Source organism: Zerene cesonia, chromosome 20 (genome assembly GCF_012273895.1).
Source record: "Zerene cesonia ecotype Mississippi chromosome 20, Zerene_cesonia_1.1, whole genome shotgun sequence".
NCBI lineage: Eukaryota > Metazoa > Arthropoda > Insecta > Lepidoptera > Pieridae > Zerene > Zerene cesonia.
Window position 1 is genome coordinate 1,536,364 of NC_052121.1, and position 25,829 is coordinate 1,562,192.

The 25,829-nt window shown below is 38.6% G+C and overlaps 1 protein-coding gene and 2 non-coding genes across 3 annotated transcripts in view; 1 reads left to right on the forward strand and 2 right to left on the reverse strand.

Moving 5' to 3' along the window:
- The window catches only part of LOC119834824 (hemocytin), a 50,442-nt gene that overhangs the window by 529 nt on the left and 24,084 nt on the right, over positions 1-25,829 (forward strand). The window contains exons 2-39 of the mRNA XM_038359334.1: positions 136-447; positions 1,926-1,981; positions 3,869-4,028; positions 4,852-5,075; positions 5,811-5,996; positions 6,500-6,540; positions 6,893-7,053; positions 7,582-7,733; positions 8,120-8,259; positions 8,463-8,625; positions 9,038-9,162; positions 9,320-9,386; positions 10,010-10,117; positions 10,692-10,920; positions 11,256-11,451; positions 11,872-12,058; positions 12,182-12,270; positions 12,426-12,645; positions 13,011-13,181; positions 13,713-13,876; positions 14,237-14,355; positions 14,846-14,996; positions 15,445-15,629; positions 17,019-17,199; positions 18,255-18,385; positions 19,046-19,166; positions 19,679-19,825; positions 20,196-20,445; positions 21,030-21,158; positions 21,463-21,680; positions 21,773-21,931; positions 22,210-22,396; positions 22,710-22,919; positions 23,050-23,085; positions 23,605-23,822; positions 24,504-24,632; positions 24,904-25,313; positions 25,386-25,507. Coding sequence (XP_038215262.1) covers positions 136-447; positions 1,926-1,981; positions 3,869-4,028; positions 4,852-5,075; positions 5,811-5,996; positions 6,500-6,540; positions 6,893-7,053; positions 7,582-7,733; positions 8,120-8,259; positions 8,463-8,625; positions 9,038-9,162; positions 9,320-9,386; positions 10,010-10,117; positions 10,692-10,920; positions 11,256-11,451; positions 11,872-12,058; positions 12,182-12,270; positions 12,426-12,645; positions 13,011-13,181; positions 13,713-13,876; positions 14,237-14,355; positions 14,846-14,996; positions 15,445-15,629; positions 17,019-17,199; positions 18,255-18,385; positions 19,046-19,166; positions 19,679-19,825; positions 20,196-20,445; positions 21,030-21,158; positions 21,463-21,680; positions 21,773-21,931; positions 22,210-22,396; positions 22,710-22,919; positions 23,050-23,085; positions 23,605-23,822; positions 24,504-24,632; positions 24,904-25,313; positions 25,386-25,507 — 6,254 coding nt within the window. The remainder of the gene's footprint in view (positions 1-135; positions 448-1,925; positions 1,982-3,868; positions 4,029-4,851; positions 5,076-5,810; positions 5,997-6,499; positions 6,541-6,892; positions 7,054-7,581; positions 7,734-8,119; positions 8,260-8,462; positions 8,626-9,037; positions 9,163-9,319; positions 9,387-10,009; positions 10,118-10,691; positions 10,921-11,255; positions 11,452-11,871; positions 12,059-12,181; positions 12,271-12,425; positions 12,646-13,010; positions 13,182-13,712; positions 13,877-14,236; positions 14,356-14,845; positions 14,997-15,444; positions 15,630-17,018; positions 17,200-18,254; positions 18,386-19,045; positions 19,167-19,678; positions 19,826-20,195; positions 20,446-21,029; positions 21,159-21,462; positions 21,681-21,772; positions 21,932-22,209; positions 22,397-22,709; positions 22,920-23,049; positions 23,086-23,604; positions 23,823-24,503; positions 24,633-24,903; positions 25,314-25,385; positions 25,508-25,829) is intronic.
- On the reverse strand, positions 15,994-16,066 carry Trnaa-agc. Its single transcript has one exon. It is a non-coding gene; the product is annotated as a tRNA-Ala (tRNA).
- Trnaa-agc lies at positions 17,704-17,776 on the reverse strand. The gene has a single exon. It is a non-coding gene; the product is annotated as a tRNA-Ala (tRNA).

Genomic DNA, 25,829 nt, shown 5'->3' on the forward strand with positions numbered 1-25,829 from the left:
AATAGATTCTATAAATAATTGCATTCTCGTACTATCAACATTGTTATGTGAATAGTTAACTACCAAAAATGAGTTAAAATAAGTCAGTTCCATGCTACGCAACAATATTTTTAAACGTATATGATACCGTTATAGTCAATCGGACGTGGAAGCACCTGCGTACTTACCGGCAAGCGCAAAAAGCTATGAATTTACTAAAGCGAGATACTCGCCGCAATATTACGGAGGGACAAAATCGGTTTATGGCGGCACCAAGACCGGTTATGGCGGCACCAAGACTGGTTACGGCGGCACAAAGACCGGTTATGGCGGCACCAAGACTGGTTACGGCGGCACAAAGACCGGTTATGGCGGTACCAAGACTGGTTACGGCGGCACCAAGACCGGCTTTGGCGGCACCAAGAATGGATATAGCTGGACAAGACCCTGGCCTCCCCCGACATATCCGTAAGTTGCATTTTACAGAATAACTAATTATTAATTATCATTATAGTTTAGAAATTAAAAACTTTTCAACGGATTTTAAACGCGATTTATTCATCATATTATTAACCCGTTTAGAACACAACGTTTAGAATACTTTACAGCGAGCTTGGTCACGGGGAGACACCAGTTGATAAGTTTTTAATTTCTAAATGTATAATACTCGCGTAAAATCAAACACAAGAAAATACTGTCGTTATAGTTTTAATTTACTACGCTACATACCTTAAATGTGGAACATGTACACAACAATTGTGTGTAACAATTATTATCTATAGGTGTACGCGGTAAGGAACGTTAAATAAATTTGTTCTACCGACTTACATAGTATTTTCTTGAGCTTATTGCACCCACAAAGTATGATGAGAGTATTTTGTCAAAAAGAAGGAAATGTGACATACATTAAATTTTATAATTTTAATACTTCGACTGATCGAGGGATGTTTGAACCACTAATACCAACTCCTGGATACGACCATTTGTCTACCTGTGAACCCTACCGTACTACCGCTACCGAAATTAACAATAGCGTAAACCAATAAAAATAGTAATCAACATCCATTATAATTTAGGATAACCTTTATCAATATGAATCATTCAATCAATTTTTATAGGAACAACCTGTTCCTAACTTCTATGCCCGTACCACGAAACACGTAACCAAGATATTGTCGAGCCATGGTCGGCTTAGACAGCAATACGCATACGAAAGATATTGATACCTACCTGCAATACAGATTAATATCTGGTACGGGACCAACGTTTTGTTTGTATGTGTGCATATGGTTGAGAAATAAACTTATTTTATTTATTTATTTATTTATTGATAGATCATAATATAGCTCACTATAGCAGCGTTACTTGGTAAAGGCTAGATTTCTTACAGTTTATAACTCTTCTCTTTGACTACGCTATAATCTGGTTCGACATAATAATACATGAGTGAGTTGCTTTGGCTTTGGGTTTAATAAAAGCTGACGGAGTCCGAAAATTTGGCACAGAGTCATACATAGTTTGTATTCGCATATTGGCCAGTTTAGTACTAGTTTCCACTAATATTATAAAGAGGAAGAAATTGTTTGTTTGTTTGTAATGTATAAACTTTAAACTACTGGATCGATAAAAAAAACATAGTTTTCTACGTTATAGCCTATATCGCGTGAAAGCCACTAATTTTCTATCGACCTTTCACTGTCATCATGCTATGTTTGACTAAAAGTATGTCCTTTACTAAGGCTCAGTATACCTATCTCTGTTCAAATTTCATCAAAATCGGTTTTGGGAGTAAACTTTAGTGATTGTAGGGAAAATATATAAAAACAGAGTTTTTATAAATACAGATATAGATAAAACTACATAATAATAGGTATTGCATAAGTGTATTTCTGCTGATGTAAATAAAATAAAAGAATACATTATCAATAGTTTAATTTCATTTTCAGATCAGTATATAACCCGTCACGTCGACCTGTTACCAACGTCAAGGCGCCTTACAAGAGTAAGCAATTACAAGTATATCTTTGCGCTAAATATTGTAACATACATAAAATTCAATTAATACACTCCATTGTGATTTTTCAAAAAAAAATTTCATTCACTATGAGATAATAGAAAAAATCTGCACTACAATATACACACACACTACACTAAATCCACATCGACAATTTTAATTTTACATAATAAAAACCTACGGTAAAGAGTACAGAAAAAAAACATAATATTGTTCGTAATCGTTAACATGCCATTGATGTTCCTGGTTTGACACATGATTATATCATTGGTGACGCCGGCATAGCGTCTCGCTCTCTACAAAGTTTTTGAAGTACCACATTATTCTCAATAGGTGGCGTGAAATGTATCGATTTGATATTGAACTATATAAAAATAATTGAACTATACATTGTATAAAAAGTGTTTTGCAAAATTTACTGTTTAAAAATACAAATTGGTATAGTATGTTATATGTAACGCCAGTCTTAAGTACCAGAGTTGCGACACAAACTGTAACATATGATTTAAAATTGTTTTTAATAAAAAACTGAACCGTCAGAATTGTCAGAACTAGATCTGATTTAAATGGGACTACATGGCAGGTGACAGCTTTCAAAAAAAAAAATATATATAAATCGATTCACGAGTAACGGGTTATAAAGTATCAAACACAAAAAAGAAACAGTCGAATTGATGACCTCCTCCTTTTTAGTAGGTTGTTAATATTGTCATACATTATTCTATAAACATATATGAATAGATGAACATGTTATTCAAAATACTAAAATTAATTTAAAATGTAAACGTAAATAAGTCATATTGTATTCACTGGACCTTAAAATGAATGTTAAAACGTTAAGTACGGCTGGTGTCGCTAATCGGCTATCAATTATATACCTACAGCTGAACGACCTTCTTTATTTAGTGCAAATATAAATAAAAACCTAAATAAAATTAGTTTTCACAATCAAACTGCGTGGGATATATCTCGCCGGATGCTGGCGAACAATTGTCTATCAAGCATTTGTTTGCTATTATTACTTTACAGATGTCCTATATGAGCCTCAAGGTCACTGATTAAATGCAAATTTGCAATGGTGCATTTGGGTTAGGGATCACTGAACTATAAATGGTATCAGTATTGTTACTGCTTTCAGCCTGTTATCTACAGTCAATAAGGCTAGGCTATAAATTAAACTACTGATAGGATTGTGCATTGGGTTTTTTTACTACTTGTTAAAAATAAAAATGTACAATGGTGTCAACATCATTGCATTATGTTACTGTCAAGTAACTGTGAAGCTGTGGTGTCTCAGTGGCACTTTAAATTGATTAGTCGGGGGTTTGAGACAAGGCGAACGTGCATGAAATAAATAGATTTTTCAATTCATCTGCACATATGGATAACATCACCACGGCCTAAAACGGTGAAGGAAAACATCATGAGGAAACTTACATGTCCAAGAGTCAAAAGTTCGACGACATGTGACATCTGCCAACCTTCATTTGGCCAGCGTGGTGGATTATGGCCTGAATCCTCATAGGAGATCTGTGTTTCTACATTGAATATTCACAAAATCACATTGATAACATACATGGGCTGATGATTATGATAAAAATCATTGATTATAATTTTTAGTTTTATAGCATTCAAATGCTTTATAAATGAGAAATTATGAAGAAAACTTGATCCCGCCTCAATTTTTTTTTATTCTTTAAAAATTTCTCATCATTGAATACTTAATATAATATATTTAATAGAAAGACTAAATAAAGTAAAATTGAATAAGGCTATCCAATCTAAAAGTGACCGTTATCTACTCTACGAAATGTAGACCAGCAAACTACATAAAATTGCTCCAAATGGCTGGTCCCTCATACCGGTTACTTGCAGGTCAATGTGAAGTGGAGTGCCAAAACAATGGGATATGCATCTACGGTAATACCTGCGAATGTCCCCCCAACTTTACGGGCAAGTACTGCGAGTTTGAAAAGAAACCCTGCCTCGTCCTCCCACCCGTACCTAACAACTCCGTGAGGGAATGTTCAGCGGAGTAAGTAAAATTATATTTGACTAGATGCTCGTCCCGGCTCCGCCTGGATATCAAGATTTCTGTTTTATCCCAAGGGAACATTTAATCGGGATAAAAAGTATCCTTTCACCCAAGTCGACTCATACTCTGTCTGTATACCATATTTCATCAAAATTAGTTCAGACAATCATCCAAAAGAACAAACGTTCACATTTATAATATTTGTGTAAAGTGTGGCAATAATATAAAGCTAAAAGTTTGTTTATTTCTTTGAAAGGGCTAATGTCAGAAAGTACTAGATATATTACACAAAATCTTTTATCGTTGTATATGTACGCGATATTCGAGTGCCAAAGGCTATTTATCATGGCTATTGCCAATGGTACGGAAAAACGATTTGCCCCGTCTTTGCCCGTGGTACATATCAGAGAGACATTTGATGATAAATTCTGATAAGTTTTTACATTAGGGTTATATTGGGCTCATATGCTATTTTTAACGCTAGTAGATAGTAGTAGTACTTTCTTAATCTAAATTGTCTTCGATATCATCTTCTTTTTTATAGCCTCAAAATGCTTATAAATGTATTATTTTTTAGAATCATTTACTATTGTAATTGTAATAGTAAATACTCACATACAGCGATCCAAACTGAAACTGTCAGTTTTCAGTCTCATTGAAATGGTTCAATGAGTCTGAAAACTGGCAAGAGATGGCGCAGGATAGAATTAAATAGAGATTCTTATTGTCGGAGGCCCAGACTAACTTTGGGTCATTGCGCTGCTTTAGACGACGACGGCTGGTTTAATAATTACTGATTTCTAAAACTGAGCCAAAATTCCAGGTTATGCACCATACAATGCATGGCGCATCACAAGTTCATAGACGGTACGACGGTCGCCAACATGCGCTGTGTGAACGGGCACTGGGAGCCGACAAGAGCGGACCTGACTTCGATACCCGACTGCGAGCCGGAGTGCAGCCCGCCGTGTGGGAATGGGGGAAGGTGTATTGGATACAATAACTGCTTCTGTACGGAGGCGTGGAAGGGACCGCAGTGCCAGTATCGTAAGATTGTTTTATTTATTGTTTATTATTTTAAAAATATGTATATATTTTTTTTTTATTGCCAAGAGATGATTTAGACGCATAGGCGTGCCGCAGGTGGTAAAGCGCAGGCAGCTTTTAAAATAGTTTATTTATCAAGTCACACACACATATATACACACAGATATCTATTAAATACGCTTTGAGTATAAAAGTTTCCAATCGCATTCATATTCATCATTCACATTTTCCAATCAGTAACCGTATCGCACAGTATTGGAACTATAAAATGCTTTTCATGTGTGGTTTTTTATTAAAGTTATACGCAGATAATATCTTTAATTTCTAATATACAAAACTATTCAATATTTATTATATAACTATTCTTCCAAAAGTGCGAATAAGTGTGCTTACATCTATTTCTCACTCACCGGTAAGGAAGTGCGCAATCACACATGATCGTGCACTTGCTCGCCGCCTCACTCACACGCGATCATGTGTGACACTTTCAAAACGCTTCTCAACATTGATCTGTATAAAGTTACATCTAACATAACTTTCAATGTCAATACAAACACGTGCGTGATGAGCACACCCACCGACACCATGCCACAGACTAAAGACACTCAAAACGTTTTTCAATATTGTTCTCTACAAATTAACATGCCCACACATCTCTCATGTCTAACATCTTCCATAATCTTACAACGTCAATACGAACAAGAAGAACTCACACCCATATGTCGTGTCACTCAGCGGTGAGCAATTGCGCGATCAGCAAGGCGCACATGCTCGCGTACGAGTGCGTGCAGACGGCGGAGGCGCAGACGTGCCGCGCGTGGTGCCCCGCGGGCTCGGCGCCGCGCGCGCCGCTCGCCGCCGCCTACACGTGCCACTTCGCGACCGGCGCCTACGAGCCGGCCCTGCCGCTCTGCGACTTTGGTGCGTACTCTGCTACCTGAACGGCTGTGGACGGAAGAGATGGAAGTGCACACTTGTGACTTACCTAAGATTCTCAAAATGGCGGATGCTCATACGTACATACAGAGGCCGTGGGTTATGTCGGTAGATCCACAACCTATGGAAGGCAGTGGACCTACCAACTTAACTCTACTATGTTCCGTATTACCTCACTATTTGGCAGGGTCGCTGGAACTCGGATGAATCATCCAGATAGGAGAAGGTAGCGAACTTAACCTAACCTCTTACCTACCTTCCTCCATTGTACATATAGTTACAGACAGCAATACTGAACCTACTATCATCAGAGTGGCAAAGTTGGTTACCTACATTTAACTATAGTGACTAGCCTCCTCGTAGATTTATGTAAAACAAGACACTTTCCCACACAATGGGCAAAATTTTTGATACTTGATTTTAGTAACAAAAATTTCTCATTTTTGTTTTGATACAAATTTTTATATTTATTTTATATTTTTTTGCAGAGGAAGTCGTCATCGTTACTCCTAGCAACTATCACCCGAACGTAAGCTTAATTTCCCCAACTAATATTGATTCAATACTATCATCATCCATACACGTAAAACATTAAACATCGTGTTTACATTTCCATCTTATTTTCTCTTGATCGGTTTCCAATAAAAATTAATCGCGTATCTGTGATTAAATCAGTTTCATTCTTAATACAGTATATTTTGAAATTATGGCAACACTAGCAGACATACAGATTTTAAACATTTTATAAATCATTAAATTTATGCTCTGTCTTTCAATAATTTTTCTCCTATGTACAATATTTAAAATAGTCGAACTAAATGTAAGAAACAATTCCATAATATAAACAAATTCAACTCTCACACTCATCATTTTCCCTTTAGCAATACTACTCGATGTACACCCCAAATTCTACGGAGACCCTCACCAGCCCGCGACCGGTGAACCACCCCGTGGTGGTGGTGCAGAACCCCACGCCCAAGGGGGGTAGTTGTCTCACCTGGGCCGGAGTTCATTATAAAACATTTGATGGCAAAATTTACAGGTACGTCATTCTTCTGTGTGTAATAATATATTTGGTTTTAATTACTATGCAAAATGGAAATGTTAATAACAAGAATAGCAAAGTGGTAGTTACTGGCACAGAATAAATCTTTAATTCATGTGCGTTAAAGGAAAAATAAAAAGTACATTTACCTTATTTCAAATTATGCTCAGGACCTGGCCAAATTTGCTATGGATTCGATCGCCACTTTAGCAGCATTATGTAATAAGATTGCGTTTTCCAGACACCTCATCGCCAAACCTTTTAACTTAATTATTTGGTCAATTAATATTGTCAGATGCTATCTTACTCCTTACTCATCATAATATAATGAACGCGAATGTTATTCAAGAATATATAGATATGTGTGTTAATCTTTTATTCATAAATAGCTGGTCAGATCTGTAAGAAATTTGTACAGGGATGGATTAAAGTCTGAATAGGCATATAATATGGGCTATGTTTTACCCGGGTACCACGCGAGTTCCAGCTAGTAGTAATTCTGAAATAAACCTAATTCTTCAACAGTTTCGAATCCCCATGCCAACACGTTCTGGTGCGTGATGCGGAGGAGCACAAGTTCACAGTGTTTATCACTTACCCCGAGTGTAAGAGCGTCTTCTGTCCATCGATAATCAACATCTTCCTGGAAGATAAGGAGTATACGCTTAGCGCTTCTGGTAAGTTTCCAGATTTCTTCATGGATTAATTGTCTTTATTAATCAGTTCCCTTTGTTGGTTCGCTGTTTCGTCTCTAAGGGCAAGCAAAACCTTTGTATTTGCCTTGCTAAGTTCTCATGGTGATGTTCAAGACTTTCTGGTATTAAATATGTTGTTCTTTCTATCCTTTTGCCATAAATATTTTATTCTTCTTAATTAATATAAAAAAAGTTGTTTGGATGTCTTTTGTACATTGATAATAATGTTATCCCATTTTTGACATGATCATTTTGTGTTCTATATACATACCATCTCACGAGTAACTTGCTTAATAAAACAGCTTTAAAAACAGTAAATTATTAATCAACTATAGATAATGAATGACGATTAACGACGAATTCCACAGGAGACACAGTATTATTCCGCAACGCAAAGCGAGTGCTGCCAATCCCCGCGACTCTGCCTGGCATCCGCGTGAGCATGCCCGCCAACAATGTCATCGTTGATCTGGATACTTTGGGAGTTACAATCAAATGGGACTTGAATGTAAGCAAGGAACACATTTAAACCCATTCTTGTTTGATGAGTGATTTAAATATTAGAGTTAAATTTACAAAAATGATAAAACAGTGATTTCCGGTTCGAAGGACCAAATACAACGATTCTTGACTAAACGATTTTCAAGTAAATAATATTAAAGTGTACCCAAAAGATTACTGTAAATTAAACCGAAATATTATATCTGACAGAATTTAGTGGTGGTGGAAGGCACAGCAGCACTGTGGAACAAAACGGAAGGTCTCTGCGGCACGCTGGACGGCAGCCCGGAGAACGATATGATGAATAAGGAGAAGAAAGAGGCCAACACAGTGTCAGCTATGGTCTCCTCGTGGCAGGTGCACAAGATTGGGGGTAAGTGAGATACTTGTATGGTACTTGAACTTGTAAAGGAAATTGTGTAATGTCGTTGAATTTAACTGTGTCTTTTGAAATATAAGAAACAATTTAGAAAATAAGCTTCGAAATCGTAGACATAATTGTAAATCAATCCAGTTATTACAAAAATTTTAACTATCACAACGTCATCCAAAACGTTGTTAATCATCATTCATTACAAGGAAGGAAACAAAAAATAAAAAGAGGATGAAATGAAATCATCTTTGTACCATTTGTTTTGATCACATGGACAAAGCTGCGGGCAACTTTGTTTTCGTCTTTTTGTAGTTAAGAGTCAATATCACTAACCACAATTTGAAATACTAAAAAATAGGTTTTCATGTCTAATTAAGATTTCAAGATTTCTACAAGGTTAAATTATTCGTAGGTATATGTAATGGGAGCACGCGAGAGACTAACGCGTGTTTAGCAACTTCGGATGAGACAAGGAAACAAGCAACGCAGTTCTGTCGCAAAATGTTTAGTAAGGATAAGTTCAGGAAGTGCTCTGAGGTAATTGAATATACCATATTTTTTCTAAGAACCAAAAAAAAATTGCTTTAGAAGCGGTGTCCATATTAGTTAGCAAGAAGAAATAAGCGTTAAATCAAAATTTCTGTTACAATGTAACCTAACTGTTATTTTCTAATTGTAATAATTAATTTTAAAGGTAATGGACGTAAGTCAACTTTTAGACGCGTGCGAATGGGACTACTGTGCGTGTATGAAAAACCAACGTGAGTAAAAAACTTTTTTTTTCTAGTTATATTTCCCTATAAAAAAATCTTCGTACTTTTGCACTAGACTATATTTGGAATGTGTTCCAAGTACTGTCACGTATTTTGACAGTAGGAATATTTTGACCATTTCTAAATTAGAAATTAGGAAATAGCGCGATGGAATAAATCTACCATTAAATAGTAAACATTCATATTTATTTTTTATGTCATAGCGGGCTATTGAACTCTCCTACTACAAGTTTTTTTAAACTTATCAGGAGAGTTCCACGTATATGTAACAACACACCCAAGCTGAATTAATAAATAAATTGTTTAAATTGTAAAAAATTGTAATGAGTTTGTGCTTAGCCTGACGGAAAGCGGTCACCACCGCCCATGAACATTATTTTTGGGGAAAGATATAAGGATTGTCAACTGGAAATAAGGAATGGACTGGGAATGGCTCCTGCTCCCCCACTCACCGTACGAAGCACAATAGCATGTTATTACACGCCGGGGGTGTGTGTTCTGTGGGGGTGTGGTACTTCCCTGGTGCGGGCTGGCCCGATTCGTACCGAAGCGTGCTTTTCTCCCACATTATTAATTAATAATAAATAGTTAACAAGTCGATTTATTTAAAGTGACAGATCCGGAAGAATGTGCGTGCAAAACGGTGGCGGTTTACGCGAAGGAGTGCTTGCGACATGGCGTCGAGGAAATGAGGGACTGGAGAGACGCTGACACTTGTCGTAAGTATTTATTTCACAGGCAACATTTTACAGTCCAATATAGTATATATAGTAAACCTAGTAGAAGTTCTTGCGTGATAAAAATGTTTAATGGTCATTTTAGCCAGTAATAATCTTTTATTTTTATTATTGTTAAAGGTGATTGTACCGACATGTTTCTGAATCGCACAAGTGAATGTTTTCGTTCGCCACACACGGTTCCGAAACCCTCACTCACGTTTATTAGTTATAGAAATAGTGTAGATATTTTGTTATATTAGTTATGCCATTAAAATATTTTTCTTCGTTCCACCATCATTTTCATGATATTCAAAGCAGTAAGTTATTTTATGATTAGAAATACATTTACATTTATTTACTGTACCTCTTTAATCTTTTTTTATGACCGATGAAGTATATTATGGGTAGGTATACCACCTTATGTTAAAGGGTCACTACCGCTGATAAACATTGGTGTTTTGCTAGCCTTGCAATGGCAAATATGCTCTTTTCGTGAAGGTCCTAATCATTCTATTTACCCTGAAAGCACGCATAATAAAGATTCGTGACCGAACAATTAAACCTTATCCCTCAGCAATGAAGTGCCCCGCGGGCAAGATCTACAACGCGTGCGGGCCGGACGAGCAGCCGAGCTGCGCGTTCCCGCAGGGCAGCCGCAACGGCTCCTGCGTGGAGGGCTGCTTCTGCCCGCCCGGCCTGCTGCTGGAGCGCGGCGCCTGCGTGCCGCGCGACGCGTGCCCGTGCCGCGCCAGGAACAAGGTGTTCCCGCCGGGGGCCACCGTGCGCAAGAGCTGCAACACTTGGTGAGTGCTCACTGCTGCTCTTGGTGCGTGCTGTCTGTTGCTTCTCGGTGTGTTCTCATAGTAATTATAATAAATGATGGGTTTTTAAAGTGAAAGAAAAAGAAAATAACTACCTTATTTAATACTAAATAAGTAGTTAAAGTATAGAAAAATAATGAAAATGATAACATTAAACCACTTCAACTTTAAATTCAATTGGTTTTGACCGGCAAATAGAGCACTATAACGCGTAATTTGCAAAGCGCTCTTTCTCCCTGCCCGCGCGTGTCACGTGCTATTGCACCCGCGCGCTCTGTCCCCGACCGGGCGTAACTGTCGCGTGACGCGTGTCGCAGCACGTGCGCGGGCGGCGCGTGGCAGTGCACGCGCGCGGCGTGCGGCGCGCGCTGCGGCGTGGCGGGCGACGCGCACTACAGCACGTTCGACGGCCTGCGCTACGACTTCGCGGGCCGCTGCGCCTACACGCTGCTCGCCACCAACAACCTCTCCCTCACCGTCGACAACGGCGCCTGCGCGGCCGACAGCGTCGAGGTGGATATTCGATGTTCTTTCGTTTTACTCATAGTGTGACTAAACTGGCCTTAAGGGGTGGGGATAAAATGCGCTACCTAAGACCGTATATATTATTTTAACAGATGGGCAATGTGCAAACTATAAATATACTAATTATACGATTACACCTATACATACTATTTATCAGTACGAAGGTCTATAAAGCTAAGTTTTTTTCAAAAGGAAATCAAATTTCTGCCCTGCAAAACTTTTGGCAGCTTTTCAATCATTACACAATAAAATATAATACTCAGATAGGAACAGGCACAGGTATGGAAATTTAGTTTACAAAGGCAGCACTGAATTCTTGTCTTTCTGCCCAATATACAAATTTATGTAACAACAAACTTTCAATATTTTTATATGGATTCTATATTTTTTATTTATTTCCTTATCCAGACAATCGATCCTTACAAAGATGACGGCAAGCCATCTTGCACCAGAGCGGTGGACCTTCAGTACAACGGAGTTAAAATTCACATGAAACGGGGAGGATTTATTCTTGCTAATGGGAAAGAAATTTCCACTCTGCCTGTTACTGTGGGCGATATTAGAATCCGGTTCGCGTCATCTTTGTTCATTATTGGTAAGTATTACTAACGATGTCTCGATGTCAGTCTTTTGGGTGATTGACATACTGAATTGTTGTTTATTACACGGGAATATATCAATTAAGATAAGGTAATTAAAATTTCCTTGTTTGTTACAGTTCAACTTCCCATCCAAGTGGACATATGGTGGGACCGCGATACCCAAGTGTTCGTTGATGTGCCACCGTCGTTTGTTGACCAAACTAAGGTATATTATTTATGAAGTTTTTTTTTTTATAAACGAAAAACGTTTAATTTTTGGAAAACCCTAAAAAAATATAATTAATTTTCTCACTGAGCTAGACATTATCACAAAAAAGTTCATTATATGGATGTTTGTTGAATAATAGTATCTCCTTCCAGGGTCTCTGCGGTACATTCAATCAGAACCAAAAGGACGACTTCCTCACTCCCGAGGGTGACGTGGAACAGACAGCTGCAGCTTTCGCCAATAAATGGAAAACCCGTGAATTCTGCAATGACACCAGTACCGAAGAGCCGGAACATCCTTGCGAAGTGAATGTGGAAAACAAAAATGTGGCTGAACAGTACTGTAGTAAACTGAAAAGTTCGCTGTTCGAACGTGAGTATTGCTCTAATTGTAGGTTGCTCTTTGATAAACAAGCTGTGCAAGTTTTTAGTTGTGGCTATTTATGAGATTTTATATTTTACCATTACATGGATAATAAATTACTTTAAGAACTGATATGTATATCAGATAATGCAAACTGGATTTGCCTGAGTTTTTGAATTTCATGTATATTCAGTCTGTCTATTTTTCTTCTTAACTGTTCAAAACGCACTGAAAATTCGTTGAAATTTGAATAGAAAGCTAAACTATAATCTAAAGTATAGGAATAATAACTGAGTGAAACCGCCATCAAATCGACACTTAGCTTTATTACGGTGTAACCATACCAATAAACAGTAAGGAATGGAACATTGCAGCGTGCCACTGGCACGTGGACGTGTCGCCGTACGTGTCGGCGTGCGAGTATGACATGTGCGCGTGCGCGGGCGGCGCCGCGCGCTGCCTGTGCCCCGCGCTCGCCGGCTACGCGGCCGCGTGCGCGCGCGCCGGCGTCGCCATCCCCTGGCGGCTCGGCGTGCCCGACTGTGGTGAGATGCACGCACACACACACACACACTTGCACATACGCTTCACGTACCGCATACACTTTGCGAATCACTTTAGTATGTTCAAGTTAAACGTGTCGTCATAAAGAAGGGTATAAGTCCAGTATGATAAAATTATCCTTTTTCAATTTCACTTCAGATGAATTCGTATATTATAGGATTTTTTTACCGAATCCTCCGAATACTGAACAAGGAAGACTCGTCCTCATTTTAAACAGGCTTTTATTAGCTTCATCATGAAAAGCTATATTTGCACGTTTGTATGTAAACGACTCCTTTAAACTCTGTTAAAAGCACAGATTTAATTCAAACGTTTTACACATATCAAATCTGCTTACAATAATATCATGAAGTTATCTGAGCATAACCGATACATTGTTTTAGAGCATAATATGATCCATTTTCGTTGATCATATAATAAGAGCATTTTTTAAGTTTTTTTTTTACTATGACAAATTTTTTTGCTTTAATTATGGGCTATTAAAAGATATTTAAAATACAATTTACGTGCAGAGTTACAATGCTCGGGCGGGCAGGAGTACACGGTGTGCGCGGACAGCTGCGCGCGCACGTGCGCCGACGCGGCGCTCGGCGCGGGCGCAGGCGCGGGCGCAGGCGCGGGCGCGGGCGGCTGCCGCGCGGACTGCGCCGAGGGCTGCGCCTGCCCCGAGGGACAGGTGTGTTGTCGTGTGTTGTGTTGTGTTGTCGTGTGTTGTGGTGTGATGTGTTGTGTTGTATTTAGCACATGAATCACAATGCCATAAATTTATTTATTTTCAGATCCTTTGTAAATATTAAATCTTATTGAAAAATTAGGAACGTTTCAGCAAAGAAAGTCATCAATTCTTTAACGCCATCCATTAGAAGACATGTTTTTTCTGTCTGTGTTTGTTTAAAGTAACCCGTTGGTTTGATATCATTCTAATAAATCTGTAGGTTTTAATACGTTCTGGCTAATAAAATATTTACTGAATTAAATAAATATGTTATCTGTGTAATTTAAAGTTTGAAACTATATAATTCACTTTTCGTCTCAGGTGTTAGACGAGAGCAACGAATGTGTTCCAATAGCCAAGTGTGGCTGCCACCACTCCGGGCTCGCGTACAAAGCGGGGCAGAAACTGGTGCGAGCTGGACCACGGGAGAAGGAGCTGTGGTAATGTTATTTTATCTAAATATCAATTTTTTACATTTTGATATCAAATATAAATATTGTTTTGTTTGAAATCATTTACCCGTCCTAAAGTAGGAAAGCCCACAGCATGATTAAAAGTTTCCTTACCATCTTTTTATTCTTCTGAAGCATTTTGGGGTCAATCTCATCAAAAGGTATTCAATAAATACCGCTGTAATATACTTTGATCGCCATTCAGTAGTCGGTTTTGCCCATATCTTGCACGACTTGTATACATGCACGTACATACATGCGCGTACACATCCTAGTTGCATTTCAAACTGCCGACTTTATATCGCAAGTCAGTATTTTTTTATGGTCCAGGCCAGATATAGTCTCATAATCCGTATATTGCTCTGTTTGTACTATTTTCATGAGTACGGACACATAATGATTTGTCAGCGACCAAGTCTGAATAGCCTAGATGATAGATGAAGGTAACCCATACCTTAACTCACAACGCGGTCCCCAGCACGTGCGCCGGCGCGCGCTGGGAGTGCGCCCGCGCCACTCCAGAGGACATCGCCGCGTATCCTCCCGCTGAGGACCTGCGCAGCAACTGCAGCAGTGCCGACAACATGGAGTTCACCACCTGCCTCGGCGCTCAGCCGCTGACCTGCAAGGTTGGTGTTGTAGAGATTATTGAAAAGGGATATAATGAAAGTCAAAAGTCAAAATCACCTCTAATTCACATGCCTGTATTTTGTTCCGATTCTTTGACATGGATTCTCTTTTAATTTTATTCTTTGATGTGAAACATCTATAGCCGCACGTAAAACAGATTTCTGGCGTGGCGACGCATACCGTGGCGACGCGTCGCCACGCTTAATAATAGTGTATAATATATACAGTCTATATGCAGTGGTGTGTACGGTGTAATATTTTATTTTATCATTATGACATATTTAGTTCCTATCACAGTCTATTCTTTGCATATTAATTTTATAAAATAATGTCGATGTTTCACATCTGCCAGACGTTCCGTGACGGCTCACATTTTCATTAGGCTATATATGTACCACGGGCGAAGCCGGGGCGGACCGCTAGTTAACGATATATATTAAATGACAGAACATGCACCTCCCGCCCACCACACTTACACCTACGCAAGAATGTCGGGCGGGATGCCGCTGCCAGCCAGGCTTCGTGCTGGACACCAGCTCCGGCAGATGCGTGCTGCCAGTCGCGTGCCCGTGCCACCACGGCGGCACCAGCTACCCGGACGGCCACACCATGCAGGAGGAGTGCAACACTTGGTGAGTCGCGCCGCGCCAGCTCGGTACACGAGTGTTGCCAGTTGCATGTTCAATAAATCATTTATGAGAACTTTGGAAATAATAGAAAAAGCTAGGCTAGGCGTTCATTTCAATGGTATAAAACTAGAAATTAAATCATTTATTTAATAATAGTCAGTCATCAATTTTTTGGTGTGGTTATTTACCACACCAAAAATTATTCATTTAGATACACCTGCATGTTTGCATGTTTGTATGTAACCGACTCCCTTAGACTCCACTTTGACCCACTTTAAATTTTGATTCTATTATTTACATCTTCTTTTTAGATTGCTTTTTTTTAACTAATTATTTTTGTTACAACTTTGAAAAAAATTCAAAAATTTGGAGGCGCCGGGTATCGATCCCGGTACCTCTCGCATGCTAAGCGAGCGCTCTACCATCTGAGCTACGCCCCCGATACTAAAACATTCAAAAGAAACGGTGCCAAAACAATACTATACGCAAAATACAAGCTCTGAGTATTTTAATTAGAGCACCTTTCACTTGCGTCAACGCGAACAATTACACTCGTTAGGTAATGAATGCGTGCATTTTGTTATAACAAATACAAATTTGTTTCAATTAATCTATTTAAAGACTAGCTGCGGCCCGCGGTTTCATCCGCGTAAGTCCGTATCCCGTAGGAATATCGGGATAAAATGCGAAAGTTTGTAAGGAGGTGTGTATGTTTATTATTCTTTCACGCAAAAGCTACTGCTCCGATTGCAATGAAATTTGCTATGGAGATAGGACAACTGGTATAACACATAAACAACGTTTTTATCCCGATATTTTTAGTTTCTTATATTAGGATGTTTTCAATTTTATCTAACGACATAGAATTTATTGTTTAATGGAATAAGTTTTATAATATTATCAGTAAATGTAACATTTGTGTCCTTGCGTTTTGTAGATTTTTTGGTTAAGAAAGCAATAATTTGATTTTAATGTATATAAATTCAACCCGAAGAGAACACGAGAGCGTTTGCTCATATTATGATAAAGCGTCAAGTCATGAATGAATGAATAAACAAAAAAAAGCAAATGTTGCACATGTTGATTATACAGTACAATATATCATTGCCATGTTGAACATATACAAAAAAGTATTTTCATACATTTCCGTGGTAAAAACAACACCGTAACTCCACCATTGGACTTGAGAGTTTAGATCATCATCAATTGTAAAGTTTTACAAAAAAAAAAAATGCAAAAAAACGAAAAAATATGCCATACTCCATACGTCATTTGTATTTGTTTTTCTTTTATTGTATGTAAGAAAGATCTGTATTTTTCTATCTTCTGTATGTGCAAATACTTATTTCATACTTATGAAATAAATAAATAAATAAATGGCTACGTCCGCAGCAAGTGCAAGGGCGGCAAGTGGACGTGCACGCAGCAGCAGTGCGCGGGCCTGTGCACGGCGTGGGGCGACTCGCACATGATCTCGTTCGACGGCGCCATGTTTGACTTCGAGGGCGTCTGCAGCTACCTGCTGGCGAAGGGCACCTTGGATACGAACGATGGCTTCAGTATCGAAATACAGGTGAGAGGACAGCTATAGAAGCTCTAGTATTGAAATAATATGAGCTATCCGATACATATTTTAAGTGCAAATTTGATTAAAGTGGTTGAGTAGTTTTGGAGTCCATCACAGACAAACAAAGTGACAAGTAATTTATATATATAGTAAGAATATTATAGAAGACTTCTTGTTTGTTTGTTTGTTACGATTGCAAAAAAAATATTTTTCCTTTTATTTCATATATTATAATTCTATTACTACACATTGGTTTTCTTAGTACTTGTAGTTTTTGTCGAAAATCGAGAATTGTACTATAATCTTAAAAATGAGTATGCTATTAATAACATTTTTATTATTATCTCGAATATATTATAACGCGCTTTAAAATTTTTGGTTCTGGAAAAAGAAACAAAAATTTACATTTAGTAAAAATTATGACACATCTTAACGACCAATTTGTACCTATAAATATAATAGAATTACATTCAAATAATTTAACTAAAAAAAATGAAAAAAAAGTAAATTTGGAGGCGCCGGGTATCGATCCCGGTACCTCTCGCATGCTAAGCGAGCGCTCTACCATCTGAGCTACGCCCCCGATAGCAAACTTTGTGAATTATAAATATAGATAAAAATGAAATGTATTTATATTCTTGTATACGTACTGCGTATGAGTACACGTGACGTGACTTTCAAAGTCTATTGAGTAACTTATTTATTATTTTACCGTACAGGTTCAAATGTGTTGTAGGTTTCAATTTAACTTAATGTTCTAATCACATCATTTCATCTAAAAAAATATCAAAAAGGGAATAAGATTTTACATTACGTCTTAAATCAGTACTAATTCCACTGTAGGAGAGTGATCGTGCTAGACGGCGTGCATATTAGTTGGTTATTTTTTCACACTGGAATTAATACTGCTTTAAGGCGTCATGGCAACCCTTCTGATTTAGTTTTCTTGTTATAACTTCAAAACGTACGTAATAAATTTATTCATTTATCACCTGCGCAGATTCATAAATATTTCCAATATTAGCTAATATGGTATTATGTTATCTGTGACCTGTTTGTAGAATGTACCATGCGGTACAACAGGGGCTACTTGCTCCAAGTCGATCACCCTCAGAGTTGGTAGTGGAGACCACCTGGAGACCGCCACCCTGGCCAAGGGTGCTCCTGTGCCCGATGGAAGCAGCTTGAAGAGGTGTGTACTATAATTATGTATGGGTAATTTATTGAATAACTACCGCGTGAAATTATTATTTTGATACATGCTCGGATTAATTGTATGTATATAATATGCAATTTAAGTGGTAGTGTGTATAATATGTAAAATTACAATACTTAAATTTTTTTATCATGTTATTTATTATGTGTTGGATTTTTTTTTTTTTTGGATAAAATAAAACATTGTCTTGTGTGATTGATCTACGTAATTATGATAATCGGCTAAAATTTATCTACACTAATATCATAAGAATTTGTATTTTTGTTTGTTTTTTTGTGATGGATAATGTCAAAAACTACTGAACTGATTTCAAAAATTATTTTATCATTAGAAAGCTGCAACTTCAGTGAGTGACATAGATGTGGCTATATATGTGCCACGGGCAAAGCCGGGGCGAACAGCTAGGAATTAATAAAGAAAGCGTATTTCGTTAACTCATTCATTATTCTCTTTTAAATTTTTTATTTGAATTTTGACATATAATAAAAGACGGAAAAAATAAATTTCCATTTTCTATTTTTTTTAAACTGGCTTAGATAATTCTAATGTACAATGTCTTTTATAGGGTCCGAGTTCAATAAACATTGAGTTTCACTGCAGTTTCCAATTTAATCGATAAAAAATATTAAATTCCAGGATAAAACTCCGTTCAGCGGGTATATACACGTTCCTGGACGTGCCCACGGCTGGGCTCAGCGTGCAGTGGGACCGCGGCCTGCGAGCTTATGTGAAACTCGACCCTATGTGGCGGAACAGGGTGCGTGTTATAGTGTATTGTAGTGCATTGTACTGTATTGTAATGTTCTCAAGTGTACTGTACTGCAACTGTACTATCAGTAAACTTACTGCCTGATTTGCACTGTAGTGTGTTGCACTTTATTGTACTATACTGTACTGCACTACATTGCTTTTTGTACTTTTGCCATATTTTTTACAGTATACTGTATTCAACTATGTCCAGTCTATAACACTAAAATTAACTACATGACGTCTCAAATAATAGTCATATAAAATTGAAATATTATTGGAAGTTATATGTTATTAATTACACTGTTTACTATATTCTAACTCAAACATTTATTTGTTCAATTAAACTTCTTAAAGAAGCACTTTTGTATCGTCATAACACAGTTTTAACATTTACCACTACTGAAAGCAGTTTCTATAGGGAGTAACCGGCAAGAAGCTCTGTGGGTAATTGCTCTTTTATGATTCTGTCAATTTCGCTTTTTAATATATAACTAATACATAATAATATATCGTAAACAGGTGCAAGGTCTCTGCGGCAACTTCAACGGCGACATCCGCGACGACTTCCAGACGCCGGGCGGCGGCGGGCTCGCCGAGTCGTCCGCGCTGCTGTTCGCCGACGCCTGGAAGCTGAAGCCGACCTGCCCGCAGCCGCAGGAGATGACCGTGAGTGGAGCTGCTGTAGCATGTGTCATGCGTCAGGCATCATTAGATGAGAGTCGAATTAGCTATACATACATTATTATTATATAATAATAAGTGTTTTAAATATTGTTTATTTTACTATATAATAGCAATTACATAATTAAATTAGTTACGTTTGTGAGATTTTTGGTTTAGGCTGTTTTGCTGCTCTCATCTCACCCGAGAAATTGATAAAATAAAAGAATAATATATACCGGCTATTCAAAATCAAAATAGATGGTTAGCATCTACATCATATGAGAACAACATTTTCATCGTCTGAAATAGTCATTCAAGTAATAAGTAAAAAAAGTGAAGGGTAAGTGACAAGTGAGGTGCGTGTGGTGCGCAGGAGCACTGCGCGGAGCGCGCGCACCGCAAGCAGTGGGCGCTGCACACGTGCGGCGCGCTGCGGCGGCGGCCGTTCGCGCGCTGCCACGCCGAGGTGCCGGTGGGCGCGTTCGCGGCGCGCTGCGCGGCCGACGCGTGCGCGTGCGACGCGGGCGCCGACTGCGAGTGCGTGTGCGCCGCGCTCGCCGCCTACGCGCACGCGTGCGCGCTGCGCGGCGTGCACCTGCGCTGGCGCACCATGGAACTGTGCCGTTAGTGGACTACACTACACTCATTGATCGATGCTCACTGACCCGCAACACAATATTTAGACAACTTGCCTCATTATTACAAGGCTATATAATGTAGTTAGACGGACAAAATCATTTTGATGATCATTATCTCAACTTCACACAACATTTCCTTTGTTTCTGTTAACAAAAATAATTTTTAGTGATTCAAACATAAGCCAACCTATACAATACAATCATCGCCTCCTTGGTTCAGTGGTTAACGCGTGAGCGTAGAACAAGGGGGGACCTGGGTTTGATTCTCGCTGGGGACGCAAAAAAAAATGTCTCGGTCTGGCAGTACACAGACACTGGCAGACAGTCCATAAAAAAAATCGGTCTATGAAACAGATGTATATAATCTGTTCATAGTCCCCACTAAGGGACTTCACTCACTCATACAGTACAATGAACTTCTATGTACCAATAAAAAACAACACTTTTGATGAACATTATTATTCAAAATTACAGGACTTCTCCATGAGATAAAACCTGCAGACATATTGGTAACAATAAATTTTCTGTTAGATTAAAAATTACTTTATGATATTTTTTTATTTTCAAAGCAATTCAATGTGACGAAGAGCATACCAACTACAGCGAATGTATGTCTACGTGTCCTCCGGAAACCTGTGACAATATACTCGACTACGCGGAAATTAAAGCAGTTTGTGAACAAGAGACATGTGTTGAAGGTAATTTCTTTGGTTATTTATTTCAATACTCCTACTATTTCCATCAACTTGTTTTAATTATTGCATCTTTGTTTTCGACGAAAATGTAAGTTTCGTTAAAATCGAGTGATTGATCTTAAGACTAACATTTTAAGAATAGAGTTGTCGTAACTAGAACTTGATTGTTTATTTTAATTTTTATAACTAAATTGTATGTTTATTATATCCTTCACCTTTTGTAGCCCTGTAATGTAAACAGTTTGGAGATCAACCTTTTTTAGAGCGAAGCGAAGCGCACCTGTAATGATCGTATATCGTGTCGCAGGATGCAAGCCCAATAAGACCTGTCCAGAGGGCATGGTGCACTCGAACAGCTCGCTGAGCGAGTGCGTGCCCCGCAGCAGGTGCCGGCCGCCGTGCCTCACGCTGGAGGACGGGCGGCTGGTGCTGGAGGGTGAGGTGCTGGAGGAGGACGCGTGCCACACCTGCCGCTGCTCCCAGGGGCACCGCGTCTGCACCGGCCTGCCCTGCTCCACGGAGCTGGTGAGTGCGCTTTCAGTGCAGAGCACCCCACTGCATTTTATATTTCCTTACCTACAAAATCTGGTATAATCTCACTCATCTGATCTCCACAGACGACGCCAGGTTCCACCCGAATGCCAGAGACGACACCGCACGGCGAGGTGTTCCGCTGTCAGTCCGGCTGGAGCCAGTGGATAAATCGCGCCACTCCGGAGAAAGATTCCAACCAACGCTCTATAGAAAAAGAACCCTTGCCCAAGCCAAATGAATTCGTAAGTTCTACATTTTCCTGTTTTTTCTTGTTGTGCTCGTGAAATGTTTTAAATAAGTAGAAATTAACATAGCTACTAGACTTAAAATAATCTGATTTCCAAAGGTCTCTGTGTCCAGAAAATTCTAGATTGCCTTACTCTACTATTACTCTAGAAAGAAAAGTAACACATACACATCCCGTAAAGAAACTTATATTTTTCATATCTTCTTCTTACTTCTTGTCCGTAACTAGTCAATACACAATTGCCTCTATTAAGTATATACTATCTTCTAACAGGCTAGCGGCCTGCCGGCGTGCGAGCGAGAAGACATGACGGACATCGAGTGTCGCACAGTGCAGGATAACAAGAGTGCTAGGGAGACTGGGCTCAATGTTGAGTGCAGTCTGGAGCATGGCCTAGTATGTGATAAGGTTGGGGAGTGTCCCGACTTTGAGATACGAGTGCTGTGCAAGTGTGCTGAAGGTACGTGGAATTTATGAGTTTTTTCTTGTTCTATTGTACGCATCTTATAATAGGATATGAGAAAGTCTAGTTCTTTGTTGAACTTACAAATTATTTTTACAAATCAAACTCTAATGAAGGTATACAACATTTAAATTGCACGACATTTGGCTGATACTCATTAAAAAGAAAACTTAATGTGATTATACTCAGTTTGTTATACTAGTATTTAAATATAAAAAAAGAAAAATTCTTCAACCAAGGGTTGGTTGGAGAATTTAACTTACCATCGACATACTTATTTACAACTTTTTCCAAATTAATAAATATCCAGAACCATTCCAATGCCTGAACGCGAGCCACCCCAGCAACCCGCACCCGACGGACTGCAGCAAGTTCTACGAGTGTACCCCGGGGCAGGGCTCGCATCACGCCGTGGAGAAGACCTGCCCTCCAGGTCTCATGTTTCACCCTGGACTCATGGTCTGCGACTGGCCAGCTGCTGTGGTCGCCGTTAGACCGGAGTGTGGACAGACTTCTACTGGTAATATCCTTAGCTGTAAGCTGTGCGTGTTAAGTTTCAAGTTATCCACAAATTAATAGAAATACGCTACCTAGAATTTAAAGTCCAATATTTACAATGAAATGAAATTTTTATTAACATTATTTTTCAGAAGCCGTGCCTTCGGTTAGAGATCACTCCGTTACAGGTAAGTTTCACCAATAAGGCATACCCCGTTTAATTGAATGGTCTTTATATTTAGAAATTAAAAACTTTTCAACGGATTTTAAACGCGATTTATTCATTATATTATTAACCCGACGCTGTAAAGTGTTCGAAACGTCGGGTTAATAATATAATGAATAAATCGCGTTTAAAATCCGTTGAAAAGTTTTTAATTTCTAAATGTATAATACTCGCGTGAAACCAAACACAAGAAAATACTATGGTCTTTATATATTTGTATTATTAATATACGTTATGAGTTACTAGACTACTAAAAATATTATTTTTTGTTATTCAAAGTTAAAAGACAGAAAATCAATTTTGGATATATGTACATATTTTGTAAAATAGTATAGATCCAAACCTAGAATTTAGTATATACGACATGTAAAATTAACATATAGTTACGTTCAATCTGATGCTAACAAACTTAGTATTTGCAAAAGACTAAAATAGGTGCCCAACAAAAAATCATTACTATCCTTTCTAACTGTCTCTTTAGAAGAAATAACAACAACACCAACTTCAACATCAACAACAACAACATCAACAACAACAACAACATCAACAACAACAACATCACCAGCAACGAGCGTTCAAACAGCATCCAGTGGCCCGTGTGCCCCGGGCGAGGAGTACAAGTGCCTCTACCCGTGTGACCAGTTGTGTGACCACTTCAAGGAGCAACTACAGGATCAGGGGCAGTGCTTGATGGGAGAGGTGGGTCCAACTCATATTAAAATGTGATTGATATGTGTGTTTGTTTGTCTCTCTGTTTTTCGCAACGAGCGAAATTTAGTAAGTAAATTCTGTTGAAATATGGCGGATCTAGCTCGGATCTATATTTCATTTTTTCGACTATGCTATCGAAGTCGCGGGCGGAGAGCTTGTAATATTATAAATGTAATAGTGTGTCTGACTGTTACGCTGTAACAACAGTACCGATTTGCACTTTTTCAACATACATAGATTACGTTTTTCTTTCAAACTCTGAATTTTAGGACCGAGAGTTTGAAAATAGTCTATATAATAGGGAAGGAAAGTTTTTAGTCGATTTAACTTTTTTAACAAGTAACGGACATAATAATGAATGCATTGATCAAACAGCACTCCTGACACCCATCATAATTAAATGATACCTATAGTCGCAATAATTTTATTGAATCTAATACTCAAATTCGAATATTTACAAAGTAATGTTTATTATATTTATTTATTTATTTCTTAAGGGCGACTTACAAAGCATACACTAAAACATCATTTAACAAGAAAAAAAATAAATATATATGCCGAGTGTGGCTTTAATCACAAGTCGCCACAGCTTGATTTTGGACAAAAATATAAAATCTACAATCATATGCTAAAATCTAAAATCCACACTATATTATACTTTGCTTCCAGACATGCGTGAAAGGTTGCGCAAGTGCGACCGCCGCCAGCGAGTGCGGCGCGGGCTCGCGCTGGCGCGACGCGGCCGCGTGCGTGCCCGTGAAGGACTGCACTTGTAACTTCGAAGGGAGGATTGTTAAGGTTTGTGCACGTGTGGGCTACACACACACAACAGCGCACACACACGAAACACACATATACATAAAAACGTGTGCACGTGCACGCGTACTATACACAAAACCACATACATGACTTGTGCGAAAAGAAAACATGTAGTGTAATTAAAAATAAGAATGAAAAGTGAATCATCAATTTATGAAATTCATAAATTATGTACCCATTTCCAATTTCAGTTTTAAATATTGGACCCAAATTTTTGTCTTTAGTGAAATAAATTTATCTGAATTTCCAGCCGGGAGGCGTGATCGTAGACGGGTGTACCAAATGCCAGTGCCTTGACAACGCGCTACACTGCGACAACAGTGATTGCTTATCCACCTTCATCCCCATAGGAGGCCCCACACACGCCACCATGATTATCACCGACTCGCACGTAACCGTATCCACTATCCAAACATCCATAACCACTCCCACCACACCCATTACACTCACTAACGCCACTTCCCCATACCCCGAACGCACCACTCAACCAATAATTCCAGAGATCTCCTCCACACATGTACCCAAAACCCCGAGTACCCCCAGTACGCCCGTTTCAAGTACTAATATCCCAACCACTGTTCCATCTACCGCGAGTCCGACCTTACCTCCTCTCATAATTAAATCTACAGTCTCACCACTGCCCAAGTGTAATCCTAACAAGTGAGTAAAAAACTCTATTCTTATTACATTTTAAAGAAAGAAACATGTTCTACGATCTTCTATCTCTTCCAGCTTCAAGCACCTTTTATGGAGCTCTCCAGAGCCGGTGGGCAAATTCACAGCGAGCTCAGTGTTCAGCTCCATGTTCGAGCCACAATTCGCCAAACTCGATGAACCATCTACTGAACAATATGGTAAATACAAAACAAACAAGAAATCTTATTCGAGATGACTTTTCAAACAATAGTTTCTTTTTTACAAAAAAGGTCACCAACGTTAGTAAGAGAAATTACCACTGGAGATTCTAGGATAGGACCAAATGAAAAGAATTTTATCAAACCTAAAGCAATCTCGCTAATCATATACCCACTGTGTTCGAATAATAAAACCAAATAAAGAGACAGAAAAATTGAGAAGCTTCTTCTTCTGCGTAAATACCCTCTTCCTCTCGGACCACGCTCAAGTGCAGTTGTGTTTATAACCGTATAAATTTTTATTCATTAAATTAGCAATTTA